Genomic DNA, 25,893 nt, shown 5'->3' on the forward strand with positions numbered 1-25,893 from the left:
TGTGCGAGATAGGTCTGAATAAGCTGGAGCAAGCACAAACATAAGAAAATCAAAAGCACTGCGCGCTTCAAGCCAGTTCACAAAGTAATGACAAGTTTTTCATTATCATCTAGTACACAAAAAACATTAATAAATGTTTTCGGTTGTGGACAGACAAGGTGGAAATGTTACCTGAACTTGAAAAAGTCCCGGGAAAAGTCGGGCCGAAGTTTTTAAGTAACTTCTTTCAGCTTGTATCCGCTTAAATGATTGAAAATGGTAATAACTCATTTCTGATGCGTTGTTTCCTTAAAAATTCACTTGAGTCATCGCAAGTGATTCAATCGTGTGTAAGAAAGGGATTTAAAAATACATTTTAATAAATTTTTGAGATAATCTCTTTGTCTGGGTAATTGCACTTGGGTTTTGCTTTTGCATGCGCTTTTCTTCGCTTCTCTAGTGAAAGTTCGACCTTTAAGGGACGGAAAATTGAACGACAAGACGGAAGAGATCAAGCAAAGCCCTAAATTGATAACTACCATATATGAAGATAGTTAGGTGATTATCGCAATCTTGTTTCATTAAGGTACCTTTATTCTCTTGAACGATTTCATTCAAAAACGCTCGGGACTTATTCACATTCTTTTCAGACTCTTCTGTCAACTGAGAAAAGAAACGGAAACAAGTTGAGAGGCTCTAGAATATTTACTCAATGCATTAACGGTGAAGCATCTGAGGCTCGCCCGTTTACTTATTGGGGTGCAGTTACAAGGGCTCAGTTTAAGAAAAACACCTTTAAGTTAAATAAAGTTTTACGTCAATTACTTTTAGCTTCAAACACGCTACAGACTTCAGTCTATACTTAGTTCCAGGGTGTGGTTTTTGCGATGAATCAGTATTTTTGATCCCAGATTCACCGGATTTTAGGACTGAAAGGAGCGCAAAATCTGTTTGAGATTTAAGTAAAAAAAAAAACGGTTTTCGACTCAACAAAAGGAAAACACCCTTCATTTTCAAGGAAAATGCAACATTTTGGTAACTCACGTTATAATGCAAACGATCTTCCGTATGCGATACAGTTGTAAGTACATGGTTGACTATGCTGATTCGATTGAACTTAGAATTCTTGCCGTGATATATATTTCTAATAAAACAAATCATTAAAAAGATGGGTAGAGGAGAAAAAACTGGTTACAATTTTACCGTGCTTTTTACTTTTGGACAGAAAAAATAATAAGAATATATTAACTATTAACATTATGCAGCATACCTTAATCTTTAGTTTGCCATTTCCCAGTGCAACCAGAGTTTCAGGTAACAGAGAGCAGCCATCTAGTTCTACAAACTGAAAAGGAGATAGCAGTGGGCGGTGTGTACACTTTGGGGAAGGTGTCTAAACTTTATGCTTTCCTCATCCCTCACTCGGCTTTCCACCCCACGAGGTAGTAACAGTTATGTACTTTTGTTGCCGTAAAATAGCATAAATTCTTCTTCTGTTTAATTTCATCCCCTTCCACACCAGTTTTATCCGTCATTTTTTGCCCCTTCTCTCCCTCCTCTGCCTCCGTTTTTGGGCCACTTTTCTCTCGCTTTTGTCTCTTTCCTGACCCCCTTTTCACTGTCCACTTTTGTCCCCCCCCCCCCCCCCCCATATCCTGACTGCCTTTGTTATGCACTTTTGTCTCTCATGTCCCACTTTTCTTCGACTTTTGTCTCCCATATCCTAACCCTCTTTTCACCCACTATTGCCCCCTATTTCCTGATCATCCTCCTTCCAATTTTGCCCTCCATTTTCCCACAATGACAGCTCAATCTATTCTCTTTATAGATACATCATTCTCCAACTTAATTGTCAGCAGACCCCAGTTCTGTGTTAATCAGTAAATATTTTTACAGAACTTTAAATTTAATAAAAACACACCAACAAGTTGTTAACAGATGCCACATCATTTGTAGACCTGTATCAGCAAATATTTATAGATGATAAGACTGATCCTTAGGGGAGTTAAAAAATAAGAGGAAGAAAATTGGAAACACATATATAATTTTCTTTCAGTAAAGTTCAGGCCTTGCCTTCTATAACTTGTTATCTGGTTAATAATAATTGTAGTTCTTGATTTCATTTCTTAATTTGTCCAAAAACTATTTGTTACTTTACCTGTATTTGTTCCTGATCCTTATTCGCTGTTCCCTTTCTGTTTAATATGTATTGCAGTTAGTTAAGGAATTAACTTAGTCATAATTAATGGAGGACAGGATTGGAATAAATTAGTTGACTGATCATGCAGCTGATCATATACTGCACTGCAGTTATTGTTTTGCTCAGACTTGAATGAAATTTACAAAAGTTAGGTGGGGGGGGGGGGGGGAAGGATGCTAAAAACATAGCCTATAAAATATAGCCTTTCAATATTGTATTCTTATAAGGAGCACTGTCACTGACATTTTGCTGTATTTGTTTTTGGTCAAAGCTGCTCAAATATTTAACAAAGAACCTTTCCTTTAACACAAGATTGTTCTTAGAACACGGCAAGAAAAATATTAAGCGATTTCTTGTAAGAAGAAGAAACTGTTATCATTCATGCCGTTCTCCAGAGATTTCTCTAAGATATACAGAAAGAACTTGAAAAAATTGGTCAATCTTTTCAAGATCTGCGGCCAAAGATAGTAAATACTATTAACTAGAAATATGTGACTCGCAAAACCTCGAGAAGCTAGGACTGGGTGGACAGTTGATCTGTTCACTAGTAGGATTGTTGTTTAAAAAACCAAACCATTATTTTAACGTTTCTATGGATACAAATACGTCTTTTGGCTATTCAAATAAGTGACGCTAAAAATAGATGATCATGACGCTGCCTCTTTAAACAGGAAAGGTTCTATAGGTCTGAGACACCTTGGGTCTCAAAAGACTTGACATTTTCGTTACTCAAAAATTGTGATAGTTATTGGCATGGTCAACATCACCTTGCGCTCTGCTCAAACACCAAAACTAATGTAAATGAGCAAAAGCTGTTGTGTTTGCCAACAAGTACAGTTTGACTTTTGAACTGGACCTAAAATTCTCCCTCTCCTTCTCTTTGGATTTCCTTTTGACTTCATCATGTTTCTTTCATAATTTGTAGCGCAGTGTACTCTGTCTCAAACACAGGTACTTCTCAATACAAGTGCTTGAGATAGATACTAAGCATCAGATGGCAGCAAAGGAGAACAAACAAACATTGCAAAGATTTTAAAAAATAAATACAATTTATGATTTCTTTGCCTTTAGTTTTGACACTCATTTTACTACTGACAAAAACACACCATGATTGCTTACTAGTTTGCAATGAAGTTAACTAAGTATTTTAACTCCTTGTTACTGATCTATATTTTTAATTGGTGTCATTTACTACAACTACCAGAAATATGCTTCAGTACATTGTTTTCTCTTGCAAATTTTAGGGATATTGTTATCTTAAACCCCCACTGAGATAACAGATTTTAATTAAATAAGATAGGAAAAACAAAGAGGATTCTGGTAATATTCATATACTAATTCTATTGGAGAAACAAAAGAAACAGCTCTTAATACACATGCAAGCATGTTTGAACCAAATGGACTAAATGCCTGGGGCAAAATATTTTTTTCGTGATTTGTGTATGCATCTCCTGTTATTGTCAATCATATTTGTACACAATCTGATTATGATCATCAGCAATGATATGGACCCAGTACGGTAGCTATCACATTTTTGCCAAAATAGTGTACCCTACTAAATTAATCTTATAACTCAACATTGTATTGGCTTGTCTTTTTTTTGTTATATTAGCTGATAAGATCTATACTGGTATGGTCCTTCAAAGACTGTCTCGAAATACCTCAATACATCACTGAACATGTGTAATTAACATGAATTATGCACAGACAGCAGCTGTTATACTGGCAGGATACAAAACATTTTCAGCTGAGGTTACATCATCTTCTACTGGAGTTCCTTTTGCTGCAAAAAAATAGAAGGGAGCAATTTTTTTCAGTTTAAAAAGTTTGATCATCAAGTCCAATACAGAACGTCAGACCTGAGTTAGTTATTGACAGATTGCGTCTTAGCAAGCGAGTGACCTTTGTTGATGGTTAATGGACGAGCGAGCGATCACGCGTCTAGCCAGTGTACAGCCGCCCACGATTTTTCCTGAGGGGAGCTCGAGGAGGCGGCTTTACACAGGCTATCACGCGTCGTACATGTGTGTGCTCACTCACTCGTGAATTCAGTGAAATTCCCGCGCTAAAGACTTTTGACGCCTGTATTGAAACAAGGTGTTAGACCCAACAAAACTGAAATAAACATATAAAAAAATAGAACAAAACTAAAACAAAGACAGTCGCTTGTAAGTGTCTAAGGTCCTTGCTCCGCACGTCTGGAGTGATCGACCAGGGGAGAGTAGTTTTAAATTGGCAAACAAGACTTCAGGAAGTCAGCGTTCTGTGTGAATGACAAAACAGGTACACGTTACCGGACTTTGTATATTGCGTGCATGAAAACTGATCAGTGTAGACTCACCTAAAATATGTACAAAATCGCTGTCATTTAATACGTCCCTAATGGAATCCTTTCTTTCTAGTTTCCCTCCACTCTGAACCAAAAAGGCTTCGTAGTTTTGGGCGATGAAGTTTTCCTTTTCGGCACGACGTATTGTCTCTTCAATTAGCCACTCGACTGAATTCTCGCCTTCTCCGCAAGGAACAACGATCCATTTGTCGTTGAATCGAACCGATAATCTCATCTTTCGTAATCCTGTCGACCAATGTAGACAACAAAGTCGTATTCAGTGAAACCCGGCCAACAAAATATGAATAAACAATTCGACGTGTAATAGCTTACACTGTGGCTTATGAGTGTGAAGTATTTGAAAAACCTGATTGCCTGGTTTGGTCTTTTGTTCAACGCGGATTTACATCTTTGTCTGGTGTTTACGCCATACAGGAAGTCGAAATAGCGCCAAAACGTCAACCAATCACATTGCATAACTTGTCACCCGCCTCCGACACACCCTCCACACACCCTCTTGAGCACAAGCGCATATTTTGAAACGGCAAAACGCTGTCTCTAATCTTGTGAAGCGTGGCGATAATGGCGTCTTTGAAGGAAATTTGTGCTGGTCTGCCAGTTGATCCTCTTCCTTCTCCTCGAGATCGAGATGATTCTGTACCTCACGCGCCTGTTAGAGCAGTAAATCTTTCAGATGATGAACGTAGGGTATGGAATTGACGTTAAATCTTGTATTGTACAATCTCTTTCGAGTTTTCTGTAGTTTCCCGCGGTCGCGCGCCTTGGTTATCCATAAATAAGGCCTAGATAGCGCAAAGTTCAATTTTAGTCAACCTGTTTGGACTCGAAGTGGAAGATTTATTTAACCGCTCGTGTTCGATATTGTCAAGTCTCTTTTATGCGGAAAATAGCGTACTATTTTGACTTAGGGCGTTCATTTTCTCCCCTTCAGTCTAACTCGACCATCTGGGTTGGGAAAAGCTAGGAAAAGACAGAGAACGCACCCTGCCCTGGATAGGTTATCGCAAATTTTAGAAGTTTTGCGTCCGTCGCAGGAATGTGGCGAGAAATCAAAGAGAGAAAATTGCACAGCGCGTACATGTACAAGAAAATGGTTTCACAAATTGACCAAGGCACAACTACCATAGTCACATAAGTTATTGTTCACACTTGGGGCCCAAGCACTGGTGCCTGGGCACCGGGCACAAAATAGTGCTATGTTCAGACAATGTAATTATGGAATTATGTACACAATTAATAAACCAGAGCACAGATTTTATCATGCACAGGCATGCATTCTTCATGAATCCTGCTTTATATGCATATGGCCTTTTTTACTTTTCTAATTATGCTGTGTTTGTACATGAGAAACATAAGAGTCGGCGTGGATGTGGGTATGAAAATCAGCAGCTTGTGGGTAAAGTGCCCTGGAATAATGGAAAACACATGCACACTAGGAAGCAGAGCCTTCTTCAGTCAGTCCGAATACAAGGTCTGGACCTTGTACTCAAGCATAGACACCATGCCCAAATTCTTGCGTGGATACTTGATGAAAGGGTGCATTCACATTAGTGCCCAGTGAGAATCATACTCTGCACCATGCTTGGGAACCAAATGTGATTATAGCCATACAGTCAGGGACAGTCCAAAGCTCAGTGCCTGATGTTGACTTCTAAAGTTTCTATGGGAAATTCACTTCAGTTCTCAAAAGGCTAGAATGTGGAATTAAATAATATTTAAATCGGTCTTCCCTTGCATTTGACTTGAAGGGGGTGAGCACCCACTTTTTAGCTTCACTGTGATTTTGCAAGGATTTCTGAAATAAAATCTTGCCAATACCTCCAAAAGTCACCAGGACATGAGTCATGAATTACATGTGTGAAAACCCTTGTTGAAGTGTTTTAATACCTCATATACATGTACATTTTATCTGGACGTAAAGGTCAAGCAGTTATCAATACACAACAGTGGCTTGTACCTGAACAGAACAACAAATGTTGAGTAAAACAGAAATGAAACACTCTAATGTTTGAAGAACCATTTATTGCTATATCAAGGTTGTATGCCATCACATTATTCAATTTGAACAAAAGGTGATTTTCTCACTGCACCAACACCTCAGATATGTTGGGATCCTGTGGTCAATATGAGCAAAGGGTGTGAAGTCAGCTTTGCCTCACTTACTTCAATGAAATCTCACTAACTTTATTTGTATTTCCCATGTTTCAATTTCTGTATGTCAACATGAGAATTAACACTGGCTGTTAGTGGGTGAAACTGTTAGAGTGCGTATTGAATTGATTTAATTAATGCTTACTATAATCATTTTACCACTTAATTTGATCATGACACATTTCAGTCTGTAAACTGTTTGCCTTTGCCTTGCAGCTGGCCTTGCAGAATGCTCTGAGATATTTTCCTCACACTTGTCATCATGTACTTGCCGCAGAGTTTGCTGATGAGCTAAGACAATATGGTCACATCTACATGTATCGCTTTAGACCTCACACTGAAATGCGGTTAGTTATAATTATAATAATATTAAATTTGATACCTTTTTGTTTGTTACTTTTTTGTTCTATTTTATATTTTGTATCTTCAGGAACATAAAGTCATTTATCATACCTTTGCTTTAGTTGTGTGTCTTTTATTATTGTTACCTCATAGAAATGTTATGGTCGTTTACTGCTCTGAGCTTAATATATAGTCTTGTTTCAATAGTATAATTTTTTAGTATTTAATTATAGGATATTTAATTATACCACATTTTTTTTCATATTTTTCTAAATTGTGTTGTTCCAGAAAGTATCTATACCCCTCTCATGAGAGGTTTTTCAGTTGGGACACTCTTCTCCCCTCTGGAAATTCCACTATTTTGGCATCGTAGGCCATTTAATACACTTGCTATAAATAATCACTAGCATTATTACGCAGTAATGACAGTGATATGTGATGTCATTCCGCTGTCTACTTTTGGCAAAGATCATCTGAAGGTGATACCCAGGATGACCTGAGGCCTCTTACTTAGTCTTGATAAACGAGGAAAAAAGGAAAAGTCACCTGAAGTCAGTCAGTTTGAGTCATCTGAAAACTTCCAGAGAATATGACCTGATTTTCAAAAGAATCTGGGGGCACTTACCAGTCTTAGACGCTTGTTTTAGACAACAACAACAAGCTTTATGGTTTTACTCAGATTTTATGCAGTTTAATTTGTCATTGGGAATGCGCTAAAACATGACCATTTTTGTTCTGATGTTTCTAGTGCTTACCCCATTGATGAATATCCAGCAAAAACTCGGCAAGCAGCTGCCATCATGCTGATGATAATGAACAATCTGGATCCCAGAGTTGCTCAAGTATGTATTTACTAAACTACATACATGTAGTCTACCTTATAGTTATAATCTTTATTTGGTTTGAAAATATATGCAGATGTAATAAAGATTTCATATGCAAACAGTTCTGATAGAGACATGCTTGAGGATAATTGCAAGCTTTGGTGAACTTTCTACAAGAATTGTTAGTGGTTGGAAAGAGATGCCAACACTTGACTAATTTGTTTACAACCACCAAATGTTTCAATTGACTTGGTTCAACAGGTCTGACTTGTACACAAAAGAAATTTGTCAAGCATCTTCATCTCTTTTGTGAGGTCACTTGCATTTTCAAGGAAAGTAATTTAATAGGCCTTTACTTCTTTCTTTAGCATTTCGCTCAAAAATTAGATATGCGGCAAGTAAGTTTCTTACATGATAACTGGTGCCAAAATAGAGCTTATCTAGAGCAATTTTGGTTTGAAAGCAAAACAGGTATGAAGTATGCTAGTCTTGCCAAAAACCTTTCAGCTGTTATAACTTTTGTATTTTCAGTTTCCTCATGAACTTGTCACATATGGAGGAAATGGCCAGGTCTTTTCTAACTGGGCCCAGGTAATAATGGTTTATAATTTGTGTTTTGGTTAAATTATAATATTAGGTAGGAATTTTTCATCTGTTATATTAAGAAATTCCATTGAATGGCCAAACTATAGACACCTTGGTTTACAAACTTAAGATTAATATTTGAAATGTGCTCTGGTTGTCCTACATTTATAACTGGTTGTATACATTTATAACCAAGTTGTTTTGGTATTTGTATTTTTTTTAGTTTTGGCTTGTCATGCATTATTTGTCGGAGATGACTGAAGAACAGACCTTAGTGATGTGTTCAGGTCACCCACAAGGACTTTTCCCCAGTAGTCCATCAGCTCCAAGGGCTATCATTTCTAATGGCATGGTGAGAAAACTTTAAATTAAGCTCTTCTCTTCAAATAATATTTGATATACTTGACCATTCAAACAAGTAGGCTGCATGCTTTCGTGGTAACTTAACTGATTCTTATTCTTCTGGCCTGGGTGGGAAAGAGATAGGATATATAATTTCGGAATTAATAATAACGATGTTTAGTGAACACATTTTTGCATTAGAAATGAATTATTACAATGTGTTTACATCGAGTAAAAATTAATAACAAAAATTACAACGTATCTTTTTTGGACTGGGATTTACAAAGTCGAAATTTAAGTTAGTAACAAAATTTCTACTATTTATACTGTAATAATTAAAGATAACCCCTGCACGTAGGTACTAGTTTGTAGTCTAAAAATTATTGGGACTGGGATTAACAAAAAATTTAATTTTTTAAAGTCAACAAAATTTCAAATAGTTAATACTATCCCTTCTGGACAACTTTAGTTTAAATATTTGTACTGAAGTTTTCAAGTAAATCTTTAACTACATGTACACGTTGTTAATCATTAATTAAAAAGACAAATTTTGATTTTTAGGTTATCCCAAACTATTCGTCAAGAGAACTCTATGATAAAATGTTTGCCTTGGGTGTAACCATGTACGGTCAAATGACAGCAGGAAGCTACTGTTACATTGGTCCCCAAGGAATTGTCCATGGAACCACGGTAAGTTCTCTTGCCGAGGAGATTTCCTTTAAGTTTTGATAAACAAACTGAGATCTTTCTTTATGTTTACATGTGCAGATTGTTGTTTTGAATGCTGGCAGAAGACAGCTAGGGGTTAATAACCTCAGAGGAAAGGTACACTGTATTATATTATTCAAAACATTAATATCAATTTATCATGATTTACTTAGTAATAATTTCAGGAAAGATGTCCTTGCTTAAATTTTTAGCCTGATACTGAGAAACCAGAGACAACAAAAGTGAAGACAGCGTACTCAGGTTAAGTTTGCACTACACTTGCAGAAAGATTGTTCAGGTTGTTCACAACATAAATATGATTTTTAAGGGACAGTACACCAACCGAATAGACAGGTTCTGCGTGTGCAGTGACTCTTTTTGTAGTCTATCTTTTCTTTATACTTCTTATTATTAATAGTTTCCCCTTGTGTTCATCAATATTTTCACACCATTCCTTGTTGTGAGAAAATTAAAAAATATACCTATAATACATTTAGACACTTTTTAGACAGCTGTATCTAATGATTACTGATTGTTGTTACTGTTAGGTGTTTGTTACTTCAGGTCTGGGCGGCATGAGTGGTGCGCAGGCAAAAGCTGCTGTGATCGCAGGTTGCATTGGTGTGGTGGCTGAGGTACGTGTTCAACAATTTCTTAAAGTAATGTTTAAAACATGAGTAGCAGTGTTTTATCGGAATTTAAAACCATGAGGCGCAGCCAAGTGGTTTTAGACCTGGTAAAACACGTGCTGGCTGTTTTTTGAATGGCTTCAAGAACATTCCTAGAAAAGCCTGTGTCAAGAGAGTTCCTAACAATGATGCTTTTGTGAAAGTTGGAAATAACCATACAAGAAAAACATTAAACACCACATACTAATAAGGAGCTTTTATTGGGTTTAAAACCACTGCACGTGATGTTTTATTGACCATTTGATAGGTCAATGGGCTTTATGAATTATTAATAAGTTTTTGAATGTCGAATAATGTCTTCTATTGATTTTAACTGTACTTAGGGTGTGGAGATACATGGTGCACTCTAGCTTTATGTTTAGGACTTGTGGTATTGTCCTTATTTGAATCATATTAGGTAAGATAAGGTAAATTTGCAGTACAAACGTAAGTGACCCACACGGCTAGAGCTTAGCCCGGTTTCTGTAGCATGAAGAAACTAGGAATATTGCTACTGCCCTCTGGGTGGATGTCAGTTAATCACAGTCTTAACCCCAGTGGTATGTTGGCAGTACCATTTATTTTATACACCTGGGTGAAGAGAGACAATGTGGAGCAAAGTTTCTTGTCTAAGGAAACAACATAGCAATGAAGACATTAACTTAGCCTTGAACCAACAACCCTGCAGTCTGCTGACCAAAAGTCCGACTGAAAGTTTGACGCGCTTACCACTACAGTCCATTGTGCCTCATCTTCGCTCTTTGTGTCATGCTAGCCCCTACAAAAACAATCTTTTTCACTTGCAGGTTAATGAGGCAGCTTTGAGGAAAAGACACGAGCAAGGGTCAGTGTTTAAAATTTATTGGCCTATTCACTTTAATTTATAACTACAATTGAAGGGGTGCATGGAATATTAGGCCCTAAGTGACTTTTGATGTAAGGTCAAATTCTCCTTTTGTTTCACAAGCGAATACAATGAAATTTGGAAGGAGAATCTAGCTATTAATCAGTAGTCACTTAGGGCTTCTTTCCAGGCACCTCTTTAATAATTTATGACTAGTACATAGCCTCCAATAGATTTTTCTCATAAATTATGAAAGATTTCTCAGACAGATGCAATCTTCTCCCACCTGATACAGACACTCAATTATATTAATTATTTCAGACACCCTAGTTTTAAGGGCAGTACATGTAGTAGTCTGGTCCTGGCCCCTCCATTCTCTGTCACACAACTCACCTCCACAGCATGGGTTGCGTGACAGAGAACAGAGGAGCCAGACTGGACTACTACTGACATGTATTTGAAAGATGTCCTGGGGAAAGCGTAACCCACCTACTTATCAGAAGTACTTATATTTTACTAAAAAAACAGCTCTTGCCAAAATAACAGGCTATACCTATTTCAGATTTCAAACTTTGTTTCCAAATATTTGTCCATTACAAAGTAATAACATTAAATATATAAGTGCACTTTACTTTTAAATAGTTGTCTTTGATTCAAATTCAGAAGGAATACAAAACCTTTGTTTGGACGAGGTTATCTTCTATAACGTCTAATTTATTAAAATTAAAGACTAATTACCATTTTAGATCTTCTTTATTCTGACTTTCTTTTAAAAGCTAATGTTTTTGTTTGCTCTTCTTTTTAGGTGGCTAGTGGAATATACCTCTGACGTGGACACCTGCATTGATATGATAAGGTCCAAACCATTTTCATATGATCAATGGGCTCTCCTTGCAAACTGTTTAGTATTCATTCTTTGTGTTCTTTTACTATGTCATATCTTTTCTCCAAAGCCAATTATCACTGGCTAAGTGAAACAAAAAAAAGTTGAAAATGTTATCCTCATGTTATTAGCGAGGACTTGTGGGTATGGTTGAGGTCATGGGTGACTCATCGAACGTGCCATTGCTTTTGGTACTACTGGCCTTAGCTTTAAGCCAACCCAACTCAAGAAACTTCAGTTTGTATTCTTCTTTAACCCTTTCAGCCCTGATATCAACATTCAAACTCTCCTAACTGCTCTCCATATATTTCTTATAGTACTAGCTGGGAGAATTTGTTTGAACATCAAAACATTTTGTCTTTAGTGATCATTTCCCTTACAATTTTCTCATAACCTACATGTTTAATAAAGTAGAGATATTTTTAGTAGTGAGAAAATACATGCTTGTCACCATTGGAATGTAACAAGTGGCCGTTCTTAGAAGATTTACATCTGTTTTAGCATTAAGGATGTCTGTAAAGTTTTGGTTTGATAACAAAGCCAAGATCAGGGTAATCAGCTCTGTCTCGGGGGATGTGAGAAACTCTTTTCTCTTAGTTACCTTAGCTCTAACGGGTCTTCTGTGCACTGTAACTCAGTGGTAGAGCATCTGAACTAGTAATTGGAAGGTCATAGGTTTGACTCCTGTCAGGAAAACTGAGATTTTCTTTTTTCCAAGTTTGCCTGTGTCACTGGTCTGAAAAATTCATCCATCATTCTTTTCTCCTGTAGCTGATAAGTTTGAGTAGTTCTTCCATTATGCAGCATAATTCACTGACCGATAAACGGTTTTAATTTTATTTACAGAAAAGCTCGGCAATTGAAGAGGCCACATAGCTTGGGATATCATGGAAATGTGGTTGAGTTATGGTAAGAGACATAATATTAAACACAACTTTATCCTCATGAAAATATGGGTTCATTAGAGTAATGCCGTTTTCATTAGGATGACTGAAACAAAAAATGAAGAAACAAATTAAGCAACAACTAAAAGAAACTTGGTAGCCACTACTTGGTTTCAGGAATTGTGTCATGCAAAACGAATTTTGCTTCTTCTATACAGGGAGCGTTTGGTGCAGGAGTATGAAAGCACTGGTGAGCTTCTTGTGGAACTTGGCTCAGATCAAACTTCTCTCCATAATCCTTTCAATGGTGGATATTACCCTGTACAGGTCAGTGAAAGTTAAAGGAGGCTGGCAGAGGAACCGACAAACCTTAGTTTGGCTGGGGAACATTCATTGATTTAGTTATTATAAGTGTTTTCATTTAGGCATGGATAATTCATATTTATCTAACTTGTATGCCAAATGAATTTTGCACTGAATTATTGTTTCCAGCCTTCCTACATGAACACCAAGATTAAAAAGTATGTTATATCATTTGCGCAAATGCATTGCGTGGTTTCAGAAAAATAAAAAAAATCAACACCCACCCAAGAGTAAGGTAATAATTGGAAATTCTAACGGGGAGAGGGTTCTCAAAAATTTTTAAAGGAAAGCACATAATTATTATATGAGGCTAAAATAGAATTTCCAAAAGGGTGGGATGAGTTTCTATCAAAAAGTTCTTTGTGGAGGGAGCATGAATATTACATTTGTAACTTGAAGTCCAGCACTAAGTGTATTTTTTCTCGGGTTATAATTAGGTTAGGGCTAGGTTTTTAACCTTGAATTGAATTTTGATGTATATTTTGTTTTGTTTAAAATTGAAAATTTAATTTAATCTTTGATTTTTATTAGGTAAAATTTGATGAAGCAAATGAAATTATGAAACATGATCCTGAAAGATTCAAAGCCTTAGTTCAAGAAAGGTATATTAAACATAAGATTAAGAGATATTAAGATTATCATTATTATTACTGAGGTCTCGTATTTTGTCAAGATTTCCATTATGTGACGATTTCAACTGCCAAAAAAAAAAAAGAACTTCAACTGGAATTAAGATTTTTGTTGGTATTGCAAATTTGTTAACACACTATTGTTCTTACGTAGTTGCTTCATGTTACAGAAACCAGGTAAAGCTGTGGCCATTTTTGGCCAGCTAGGCCTGCAGCCTGATTTAACCTTTTCTTTTATATATTGCAGCTTGCGTCGCCAGGTTGCAGCCGTAGATAAACTAACAGCCCGTGGAATGTTTTTCTGGGACTATGGGAATGCATTTCTTCTTGAAGCCAGTCGGGCAGGTAACTACAAAAGCCTTCAAATCTTGTACATGTACATGTAAGCAGAGAACCTTTAAATACACTCACACTGTGTAAATCAATTTGACATTTGAATCTAACTAACATGGCATAAAGTACCAGTAAACCTGAGTGGTGTACACATTCATGCCTTTACTGTTTGTACTGTAAGTAAATATTTTTGTTCATATGTTAATAGTTATATTTTTTTCCAAGTGTTTTATACCCAATTGTATTTTCAGGAGCTGATGTGCGCAAAGAAGGTGCACCATTTGGAGTGTTTCGCTATCCATCCTATGTACAAGATATTATGGGGTATGTTGAAGAATGCCTTAAAGCCATATAAAAAACAGCTTGATAGCTACAGGTGTACAAAGAGGTGCCTGTTTACAGTAGACAGTACATTTGCTTTTTGTGTCAGGTTGTGACTATTATGTGTACCCAATGACTAAAACTGAACGAATGTGAGCTTCCTCAGGAGATCCAAAAGGGGCAAAGTGGGATCTGGAATTCAGCTTTCCTTTGTGCTCGGAAAGTGAGACTTGAGGAACTGGGGGCTGGAAATTTTCCACCAGGACTACAAAAAAAACTTCTACTGGAAGTTATATTTTGGCAAAATTAGAGATACATATACTTATGTAGGAAATCGAAGAAAGAGATATTTATATTCCCCTTTACAGCTTTTTCCTTATAGCTGACAAAATAATGTTGAACTGGCTCAAACCGGTTTCATTCAGCTTTATTTCCCACTGTTTCAGACTATGGAAATGAATCTAAGACAAAGAAAAATAAAATTTAACTGTTTTGAAAATGTTTAAACCAAAAACAGTTTTAAATTAACAAAGAGGCTAGAGCTAGCCTTTACTTGTGTTGTCCACCTACAGCTGTGATGCAAAGACAATTTAAGTTGGATAACCTGTGGAGCTTGGTGTAACTGTGGAAATTCGTGCCGCTGGCAATTTCTTGACTTGTGGCACGGTTCTAATTACACGTACTTGTGCCGTGAGGCCACTTCTGACTTGTAATAGATTTATGTGAGAAGTCATTCCATATGTACAAGTTTATGGAACCAGGGGTCAGCTGTGCAGAACTGTCCTGAGCTAAGGTGAATTTCAAGTCTTAGAAATTTTGAAACACTGAATCTGCTTTTGTGTGCAAATAATACGTTGGATTGGTCACCTAGCTCTGGACTGTAGATTACCTGCATGCCTGTTGTTTTACATGATACATGTAACATACTGTAATTTTTCTTTATTTTGTTTATAGAGATATTTTTTCAATGGGTTTTGGACCATTCAGGTTCGTATATTGTTTAGTTTCTTTTTGTTTGATTGTGTTTTGCTTACTCTTGCAAATTTTTTCTTGCCCGATGAAATGTCAGTTTGCTTTTTGTAATGAAACTACATGAACACTTGATAATAAATCATATGCCCCTTTGTCTTGATGTTGTGTAAATTCATAATGGAAGTTCTTACTGTGTTTTTGGATAGATTATGACAAAAAAAAAAAGCTATTCAATGTTGCTAGAATGTTAACAGCTTTAGTGCGCAGATTCCTTTGATAAATAAGCTTGACCCAGCTGATTAGTGTCACTAGCCCCCCTCCCCCCCCCCCCCCCCCACCCCGCCAAAAACAAAAAAAAAAACAACAACAACAACAATCTGAGACTATTGGGTGAACATACAATATGTTGATTCGATTTCTATACCTTCTTTATGTAGGTGGGTATGCACCTCTGGTCTTGCTGCTGATCTTGCAACAACCGATGAAATTGCCAGAAAAGTATTGGAACAAATTGTGGAAGAAGGATGTAAGCATGTTCTTTATAAGACGCATCAACGCTATGAAAAGATTTTACTGTAGTTGGCGAGTGAGAGGAGAGATCAAAACACCGGCATACGTTGCTAAAGTAACTGTTTAGTTGAGCTCAATAGTGTTTTCCTATCTCCCTCTTCTTCTCTTCGAAAGTCGCATGCATTGCTTGTAAAGGCGCAAATGGCCGCTACGGCTGATATCGTTCCAGGGGCCCATTTCTCGAAAGTCCCGGTAACTTACCGGACCCAATAAGTGATTTTGGTGATGAATGTTTCTTAAAAGAAGTCAATTTTTGTTAGCTTTGAATACTAAATTTTAAAATCTTATAATTCTTTGAAAACATTGGCCAAGTACCATGTCTTTAATCATTGTGTAACCGGCGAAAAAACATTAAAAATAAACTTATCGGGCGCGGTAAGTTACCGGGGCTTTTGATAAATGGGGCCCCAGTTCATAATTTACATGTCAGTTCTTATGATCTTGTCAAGGTCTTTGAGTTCTTATTTACTCAGCCGGGCTGTTATGCTCTCCTTGCAGTACCACCAGAAGTGAAAGCACAATATGAGGACAACATTAAATGGATCGAGGAAGCTCAACAGCATCAATTGGTGGGTTTTTAGTTGTCATCAAAGAAAACGTCTTTGTTGGAGAATGCCAAAATTGCATAAGAATTGAGCTTGAGTTTTACAGGGCCTTGCGGCATGAGAGGGTTTAAGATTATTTGTTCCAAAAGATATTCGATCTAAACTCCTTGACATTTTTAAAAACATAAATCGGAAGCGGTACTCTCGAAAAATGGGCCAGGATTATTTTAGAGGAGGCGAGTGACAAGAAAACAATGCAGTAAATTTCGAAAAATGCAAACTCAAGGCTGTGTAGAACGCGAAATGCCGGTAAGCTCGAGCTTGCTTATATGACTGCATGCATGCGATCTCTGGAAAGCGGAGTTTAGTTGCATAAATCAGGTCTAAGCCGGGTGAACGTAAATTTAGCTAACAACATATCAAAAATAAATTAAAAGCATTAGCTAACCTTGTTGCCATTCACGTTGAACTTTCTGATATTCAGGATATTCAGAATCGACATCTCGTAACGGCAAACCTAAATCTTCCCGACATCTTGAATGAAACGCACTGAGGTCACGTGATCGAAATTGGCGCGAAACAACTTGAAAGCCGATTACTGGCCGGATTTCGTGCTACCAGCCGCTAAAGTATCCTAGGAACTCTATAGGATTAAACATTTTTTAGCGTTTTAACTACCAAATTTAAGAGTCTGGATAAAAGCATACCAGGATCTAAGAATTGACACAGTTTCAAATCGGCTAACGTTTTCACCGCATCAAAACGTATCGTTTTCGGTGCCGCAAACACCAACAGGCAAACTCTTGGCCTGAAACTACATTTCGCCCCATGTAACGGAATCCGGAATCCGGAATCCAGAGAAATTTTCATGTTGGAATCCGGAATCCAGGACATTTTTTATGTTGGAATCCGGAATCCAGTGAGCTGGAATCCGGAATCCACTAAAGTTTTGGAATCCGGAATCTACTTGTGTCGGAATCCATTTGTGTCGAATTGTTTTGGTAGATTCTTCTATTTTTCTACCCAGTCACCGTTTAGCAGTCTACCTCTGACTCTTCTACACTTGCGACACTCTAAACACGTGTTCGAACTTGTCCACGCAGGACACACCCCCCCCCCCCCCCCGGGAGGGGGGGATATTTTCCTCATGACCTCAGTTTCAAAGCACAAGCGACAAAAAAGATGCTCGAAGATTCGCTCGTTGACGCTTTCGAGTGCTTGCATCGGAAGTTTTTTTTTAATTTTATCAAGTCGAATTAAGTGGTTTTTAACTTCACTTCGGTTATGGGAAAGCACAAATCAAAGGAAGGCAGGTAAGTTTACAGAAGTTTAGCTTTAAGATATTTCGAGATATTGTTTGTATGATTGATTGAGGCTGTAATAAGAAATACGTGTCGGATAAGTGAAGACAAAAAGAATCCGAAAGGAAAATCCGTCCTCAAATCGAAATTAAAGTGACTTCTCGATCGATCTCGAGTCTGATTCTTGAGAGTATTTATTAGAACAGAGCAAAAAGTAGTTGAAGCCGAAATTAGAAGCAAAAAGAAACTTCAGAAGCTTGAATGACTTGTTGATACTTGAATTTCTCGACATTTCTGCAGAAGAAACTTTGTTAACTTTAAGAAAAACGCAAGGGAACAGTTTTCTGTAGTTTTGGGGCTCCATTTTTCATTTTGATCCGTTGATATACGACTTTAAATCAGAAAAGTGAATCTTCGAAAAGGCAGATTAATTAAAAACTATTTCATTTTTATGGGCTTTTCGTTTTATTGTTTTTCTCGATGTTTTCTTTCTTAAGAGTCCAAAAACTCAAAACGCTAAGCGATCTAGGGTCTTTGACATACTCAGAAAAACGATGGTCGGTAAAACTCAAGTAAAACTGATGGTTAAAGAGCAAGTATCTACAGTGCTTTGTTTGAAATACTAGTAGAATAAAACACCATTTTGACTCTTTACAAGTAAACGTTTCGACGTAAAGAAATAATTGAACGTAAACTGTTAATTCTAGCTCAGAGTTTAGTTAGAGCAGTTAGCTATGATAGCCAACTTTCGATAACTTAATAATCACGAATAATCTAAATTTAATAATTCGACGCAACATTGTCTACAATCACCCTTTTTATAGTCTTAGAAAAACCAGAAGCCCCCAATTCGGAAAAACAACCGTGAAATTGGCAATTGGTACTGTTCCTTCGGTCGTGCGGATATTCGGTTGTGTATGTTCACTTTGCCTTGTGCCCTCGGGACATCTTGTCTGGTTATTAAGTTAGTCATTCAATGTCCTATGTGGTTCCGGCTTTGTGTTCATTCTTCTTTCCGTTTGTCTGTCTATTCCGTGCTTTCGTATGGATTCCGCCTTCTCCGCCAGTTTTGCTGGTGGCACAGCTTACTCAAAATCCTATCATGGGCTCATACATAAAATTTAACCAATAAAATTTACCAATTAAAAGCTGTATTGAAACATTACGAAGAAGCAGGGGCGGATCCAGGGGGGGGGGGGGGAGGGGGGTGGATTGGGTGGCTAGCCAACCCCGTCTTCAGGGTCGTTTAAGGTTGAAATATAAAAGGGATCCAAAGTATCTCGATCCAAAGCATCACAAATGACTCGACGAACGCTTTTACTCGAATGATGAAGAATGGAGGTGGGACACACATACACTAAAACAATGGACTGAGGCACACCATGACAACTTCTCACATATTTGAGCTTTATTTGCGCAAAGGAACTTTTGGAACCAATGCGACCATTCGCTGCTGCTCTACAAGGCCACCTAGTTGAAGTATACTGGAAATGAAATCAAAAGTCGTCGTTTGAACGCTTGTACGAAAAGGTCTTTTAACTCTTTCAGAACTAGTGGGGTCTACAGAACAACGTCCGTGTATTTGCAGTAGACAGCGGAATTGGGATAACACTCCCAACAGATTCAGTGGTACAGTACTGGAAGCCAACAGTGGCATTACCTTTACTGGACATAATTTTCCGCGAACTGAAATCTCGTTTCAGCAAACAAAAGTAGGCCCATTACGAACTCTGTGCTCTCATTCCTACTGTGATCGTCACGAAGTCCAAAGAAGCCTTGGATGAAATTGGTAAATTATTGCAACAGAAGTGAGATCACGTACTCTGGTAACTTCCGCCAACCTTTAAAAGGGACCTGTTTCGCTGGACCAATTACTGGAAGCGTCAAGCAGTGTCAGACGAAGTTTCAATAACCTGCCTTATAGAGACACGTGCTAATAACATGTTCTTTCTTTTAATATCCGAGAACTTTTAACGATCCTTGCGATGCTACAGATGGGAAGCACGGAGGCTGAAAGATCACTTCACGCGTGGCTAAGGAACGCACTAATAACAGAAAGAGTTGCTTGTTTGTGATCACAGCCTACTATACGTAAAATATAATCTCACTCTACAAATAAAATCACGATATAGTACTATTTTATTGCTGTATTGATTATCATCGTAATTTCCGATATCGTTCTGTCGCGTCAGCCACCCCCTCTTCAAAAATCCTGGATCCGCCCCTGAAAAAGTTCCTTCATGTTTTAATACCCGTGGCTGTCTTGCTACAGAGAAAGACTTCTTCTTTCTCCGATCTGACACAAAAATCTTTGGTAGCGACAATTATACAAGTCTCATGCACGGGATGGAAGAGGTAACGCGCCCTCCTTATGCCTAGTTTTGTGAGTTTTGACTAGGGACATAAACGGAAGCGAAAGCATACGACTTTAAGTCATTGAAAACAGACCCGAAATACACACATAAGCATGATGCTTTGAACAGCCACCTTTTAATAAATGCATGTGACAGCTTGTGCGAAAGAGACCAAGAAGGATTGTTATATTATTAGATGTAATAGTCCTTTCTGGTTATGCTTTGCATATGTGGTTTTCCGTAGCATAAGAGGAACATAATCATAATAGGAAGCATAACAAAAAGGGAAATTTTGGATTTTTATAAGCTTTTATACTTCTGCTTATATGCTCGCTTTGACAATGACATAGCGATGTTATGCATATACTTGTGCATATTTCGCTAGTGAAACGAACCAAGCTTTAATATAATAAGCAACCATTCGCAACCATGCTTAATGAAAGACTCAAAAGCAAAACCCTTTCAAAAAGCGCCGCTCATCATGATCTTTACTGTGACGCTCAAGTCGACGATGAGTAGAACTTTTTAAATTTAGTTAACGCACTTCCTAAGAATCAAATGACAAAAGCTTTCTCATTTTTGTGACGTGCATTAATTTCTCAGGGAAATCATTTTCCTAATAAACTAAGGGAACGAACGTTTAGATTTATAGCTTGTGCATCATTTGAACTTTCCATTGATGCCACTGATTTATGCAGAAAGTTACGTAATATATTGTAACCGAGTTTGAACATTAGCCGTCAATATTTGTTGTTCGGTATTTGTTGATCACTGATGTAAACGGTATAGGAATTGCCAGTAAATACTACATGTGACGTTGTTCGATATTTTTTGATCATGTAAATAGTATATAGGAATTGCCAGAATACTACATGTGACGTTGTTCGATATTTGTTGATCATGTAAATGGCATATAGGAATTGCAGAATGACGTTTTCGAAATGTTTTGTTCAATGAGAGGGTATCTGTGTTTTTTCCCAACGGAATCATGACTTATTGTTCCACTACAATATGGGATAAAGGTATGTGTTTTGTTTAAATTATTACACTAGTACCAGAGCTGAAAATACGAGTAGAACCAAGGACGCCGTAATCTGAATTCCAAATTATTGGAATCCGGAATCCAGTTAATCCAGAGGGATGGAATCCGGAATCCAATACCTCTGTGGATTCCGTTACATGGGGCGATACATTTTAGAGAAAAACTTTGGTTTTTCACGAGTGGTCTCTGAAAATAGCACTGATTAATGCTTGAAGACCATTGTTAGGTGTCAAAAGATCTGAAGGAAAGGTCAAAACAAAGCCAAAATTGAAGAGAAAGAAAGTTGTCGATCGCGAAGATCGCATTTTACTTTTGTCGTCAAAAGAAATATATTTTAAGTGTTTCTTATAGAAAAAGGCAAATTGATGCATTGAAAAAATTCAGCTATCGTTTTCAAAACGACGTGTTTTCGGTGTTAGCCACAGTAGGCTAACTGAAACCGCATTCACTGCGTTTTCAAAGCGATATGTTCGGATTAACGGTGCCTTGTAAACGAAAGGCGCAAAACGTATCGCAAAAGGTACGTGAGCTGTTAGTGAAACCACTTCAGTGTAAACGCAGTCTTAGCGTCACCGTGCTTTGTTAACTGGGCCATGGAAGTTCAACTAGTCATCTATTTAAGGACGGTGCCTATTAATACCGAAGTATTTTTGTGCGTTTTATTACTATGCGGGAAAAGCAGATCTTAGCAAGGCCTATTGGAATCCAAAAAAAAAAATTGGGGGTAACCACGCATTTTTCAGAGATAATTAAACATTAGTATCTCTAAAAAACGCCGAAATATAAAGCAATGTGTGGGATTTTTTCCTAAATTGGAGCCTAATTATCTCTGAAAAATGCATGGCTACCCCCAAATTTCTTTTGAGATACGAAAAGCATTTGGTAAGTTCTGCTTTCTCCGTATAGTTTTAAACCGCGCAAAAATATTCCTGTATTAGTAGGCACCACCTATAGGAAACCCGAGTATCTCGCGATGCGCAGAACGTATGCGCAGTAACAATAGTAGGCACCGTCGTTAAGAGTTGAATAAACATCGGTCATTTTTTTTCTTGTTTAAAGGTGGTTGGATCGCAGGCTCGGATTCTGTACTCTGACCACCGCGGTCGTATTGCCATTGCAGAAGCTTTTAATAAAGCTATCAGTGAGAAGCGATTGCTGGCAAGTATTTTCATCTGACAACTGTATAGCGTCATGTTATATATGGTAGTATTTTTTGATATTAGAGCGGTTTTCAGTTGAGAGTCGAAAGTAATTTCGTGTTTGCTTGGTTTTGCATTACTACGCTCTGGGATTGGTTAACAAAACTTGCGTCACTTTCTCAACCAATGGGAATCCAAACCAAAACCAATCGTGTTTTGGCCGCACGCGTTTTTCCGCGCCTGGCGCCAGTTACATGTATTTGCTTCGAATTCTGATTGGCTTGCTGTGTTATTTACTTCTGTAGTAATTGATCAGAGTAATTACCTTGGTTTTGGTTTTACGACACTCAATTGGAAACCGCTCTATTCACTTTAGTTCTGGTCTACCCTTACCTGTTACACCATTTTGTGTTTAACATCATCATCGATCAATAGTCAGTCAGTAATACTATGCAACTAAACTGTGATCTAGTCATAACTGCCTTCACGATTTCTTAACAAAACTCAGTAACTATACTGTGCTTATGTTTACTTAGGGTTGTGTCGTCATCAGTCGAGACCACCATGATGTTAGTGGCACAGACAGGTAAAAATTATGCTGTTGAGATATATTCTTATTTGAAATAAGTTTTCTGACTTTGTAGTTGGGTTCATAATGCTTGACTTACTCATGTGCAATCTATGTTTTCTTTTTCTTTCTTTTTTTTTTTTTTTCAGTCCATTCCGTGAGACTTCAAACATTTACGATGGGTCAAGCTTCTGCGCAGGTAAGACTAAAAAAGGTCATCAAAGGAAATCTAACCGACGCTTACCAAGCCAAGTTGAAAACACTTTGCGGAAGCCAATCTTGCTTCTTGAATAAATTAAAAAAGAAAATTTTCTGGAATCAAAAAGAAAACGTTGTTGCTCACTGTACACATAAAATATACAATTAACAGAAATGCTAGTAGTGATAAGTTTCCGCAGTAATGTTTTGTAATTCTTGTTTAACAAGGCCTGAAAAAAGTAGGGGTTTGGGGGGCTTCTTCATCCTAAACTTCTTAATTCTTTAACAACACAGTCAGGTTGTTTCTCATTTGCTGTAGAAATTACTCTATTACTGAAATTCCTCGTGTTTCTGAAGAAGTAGAAATACCGCTTTTAGCAGAACAGAGCACATAAATGATAAATGATAAATGATGTTTGTTTTGTTCGTTGAATACTGTAGACATGGCTGTTCAAAACGTTATTGGCGACTCGTTCCGTGGAGCAACTTGGGTAGCGCTTCATAATGGAGGTGGGGTCGGCTGGTAAGTTGGGATCACAAACTATAACATTAACAGTCAACTCTCTCTAAGGCGAACACCCTCAGTACCAGGTCTTTCTCTTCCCCTTAGAGAGGTGTCCGGCTTAAACAGAGTTTAGTTGCAGACAAACAAGTGGCACACGGCCGGGACCAACTGTCACACTCGTGTAATATCGTACCCAGGCCTTTTCCGTTGTAAATTGGGGAACACCATGAGAACGAGGCTGCTTCACGATGGTGTCCGCTTACAGAACTACATTTCTATTAGATTTTTTTAAACAACATTCTTCTATTAATTACTTATTATAATTCGCTTGTCATCGATTTAACAAGTATTTTATTTTATTTTTCAGGGGCGAAGTTGTCAATGGAGGCTTTGGTCTCGTGTTAGATGGATCTCAAGTGAGTCGTCTTCCTGAAATTTAGTTTTATAATTGAGGAACAATGTAATCGATCTCACACTGAACCTTCATAAAACCTCGAGTTGTTCCTTTGAGCTTCCCGTGTATAGTACAGTCGTAGCGATTCCGTCTGTACATCTTTTGCATAGCAGTTCCTCTTGCCCTCGGCAAAAATTCCAACAACTTAATTGGACACAAAAAGTCATTAAGCACGAACGCGCACGAGGAAATTTGGAAGACCTATAAAAAGACTGTATTGAGACTGTTTTGTGAATTGACAATTGTTTTTGCTTATTTACTTGTTAGGAAGCCGGTAACAAAGCTCGCTTGATGCTATCCTGGGATGTTAATAATGGGGTAAGACTAACAACGTTCAGTAAAATTTTGCTTAAGTATATCCTCGGGGACAACAAAGATAAATTGATGTCTGTAGATTGAAAAGCTGTGAAATACCAAAACTATAGTAACTTAATTAAAACAGGAATAACGGGAATGGGAAATGGGAAAAGTGACCGGAGGAGGGTGAGCCTGCTTAACGTCACTAATTCAACTTGAATTTTACACTGTTTCTCACAGGACAGTTATTGCATTGTCGAATATGCTATATGTTGGTAGTACGTAAAACAGAATTTCGTTTTGATTTTGAATAAAATAGTTGCAAACTAGTAGTACGGCGGAATTCTGCCTGACGGCCATTGAGAATAAACAACGAGTTATCTACTGTAACTCAAAATGAACTGTAAATTGTTTACGTCTGCTCAAAATTGGCACACAATAAACGCAAACGTTCGGATTCCTCTTTATTTCTTGCACAACAGAACTTGACATGTTTGGTTTAATAAAGGTTGCGTTTTTACAGCCAAGTTTTAGACCATATTCAGCAATAATCAAGCTTTGTTTTTATTTCAGGTTGCCCGTCGTTGCTGGTCAGGTAACGTCCATGCAAAAAACGCCATCTGCAAAGCTATGGAAGAGAATCCCTTGTTGAAAGTAACGATCCCCTCGCATGTGGAGGACCTGACCTTGTTAGAAGAAGCTCTGAAGCCATGAACGATCAGTAGTCCTGCTGCTTTACTGTTAGACTGTTCACAGTCTCCTATTTTCCGTGGGATTTTCGAGACTCGTCTTGGTTTGTAGCGACGAGCGAAACCTGGGGAGAGTGTCTGAACTACTGAGGGAAGCGTGGGTGGGGAACACTCTTCCCAGGCTGCGCTCGCCGCTACAAACCAAGATGGCGAGAGTTCGATCGAAGCGTACGAGTCTCGAAAATCCCACGGAAAAATGGGGGACTGTGAACAGTCAACTTTACTGTGAGGGAATGTGCCTTGAGTGCAACCGAAAGAGTTCGTTTTAATGCTTAGAAAGTGAACAGTTCAGTTGCCTCATACTCGCCTTTTATCGGGTTTAAGCTGGTTCGTTGCGGTGAGGAGGAGGGGGGGGGGTGTTTTATTGGAGTTAGAAAAAACTCCCTTTTGTGTGGAGTTAAGATACTAATATAACAACTGTTTGTGAAACGGTTATAAACCACAGTTATATAATCATCATTTGCAGGGGACCGAAGGCTTTATTAACTTTTCTTACTTAACTTATTCGCGTAACTTAGAAATGCAAGACGCCTCAGTGATGTAACTGGGTAATTAATTGACCATTAAAAAATGGAATATGTTCTTACGTTCGATGTGAAAAGCTGCAGTTTAACCTTGAGAAACCCAATTGTAATTTTGAGTTACTATGGCGATTTTAACGTGGAAATCATCTCAGCAGTTGATGAGGAGACAATTATTCAATAAAATCGTAAAAATATTTTTTGGCCGTTTTCTTGCCTAATTTCACTGTGCGATTGTTCAAAGGTGGGGACATACTTACATTAGGCTCCGC

The 25,893-nt window shown here is 37.7% G+C and overlaps 2 protein-coding genes across 5 annotated transcripts in view; one reads left to right on the top strand and one right to left on the bottom strand.

Moving 5' to 3' along the window:
• LOC146457162 (histidine ammonia-lyase-like) overlaps positions 1 to 17,229 on the bottom strand; it is a 31,212-nt gene extending 13,983 nt beyond the window's left edge. For 2 of the 4 annotated variants that reach the window (XM_085092283.1, XM_085092280.1), the window contains exons 1-5: positions 4,521 to 4,835; positions 3,914 to 3,962; positions 2,138 to 2,174; positions 1,250 to 1,324; positions 570 to 642 (exon numbers count right to left, since the gene is read on the bottom strand). In XM_085092283.1, coding sequence (XP_084948409.1) covers positions 570 to 642; positions 1,250 to 1,324; positions 2,138 to 2,174; positions 3,914 to 3,962; positions 4,521 to 4,743 — 457 coding nt within the window. In that variant the 5' untranslated portion in view covers positions 4,744 to 4,835. The other 2 variants (XM_085092281.1, XM_085092282.1) reach the window with 2 other exon arrangements.
• LOC146457163 (urocanate hydratase-like) lies at positions 5,037 to 25,820 on the top strand. Its single transcript, XM_085092279.1, has 25 exons — positions 5,037 to 5,216; positions 6,897 to 7,027; positions 7,771 to 7,864; positions 8,378 to 8,437; positions 8,655 to 8,783; positions 9,335 to 9,463; positions 9,542 to 9,598; positions 10,030 to 10,116; positions 10,956 to 10,993; positions 11,799 to 11,849; positions 12,723 to 12,785; positions 12,979 to 13,087; positions 13,655 to 13,725; positions 14,000 to 14,097; positions 14,337 to 14,409; positions 15,361 to 15,393; positions 15,816 to 15,904; positions 16,447 to 16,517; positions 22,250 to 22,348; positions 22,866 to 22,915; positions 23,047 to 23,096; positions 23,537 to 23,618; positions 23,968 to 24,016; positions 24,322 to 24,372; positions 24,925 to 25,820. Exons 1-25 carry the CDS (start codon positions 5,091 to 5,093, stop codon positions 25,063 to 25,065), a joined length of 2,031 nt encoding a protein of 676 aa, XP_084948405.1. The 5' UTR covers positions 5,037 to 5,090; the 3' UTR covers positions 25,066 to 25,820.
• Positions 25,821 to 25,893: the final 73 nt, after the last annotated feature.

This window comes from Pavona decussata, unplaced genomic scaffold (assembly GCF_977016875.1).
Source record: "Pavona decussata unplaced genomic scaffold, jaPavDecu1.1 SCAFFOLD_245, whole genome shotgun sequence".
Classification (NCBI taxonomy): Eukaryota; Metazoa; Cnidaria; class Anthozoa; order Scleractinia; family Agariciidae; genus Pavona; species Pavona decussata.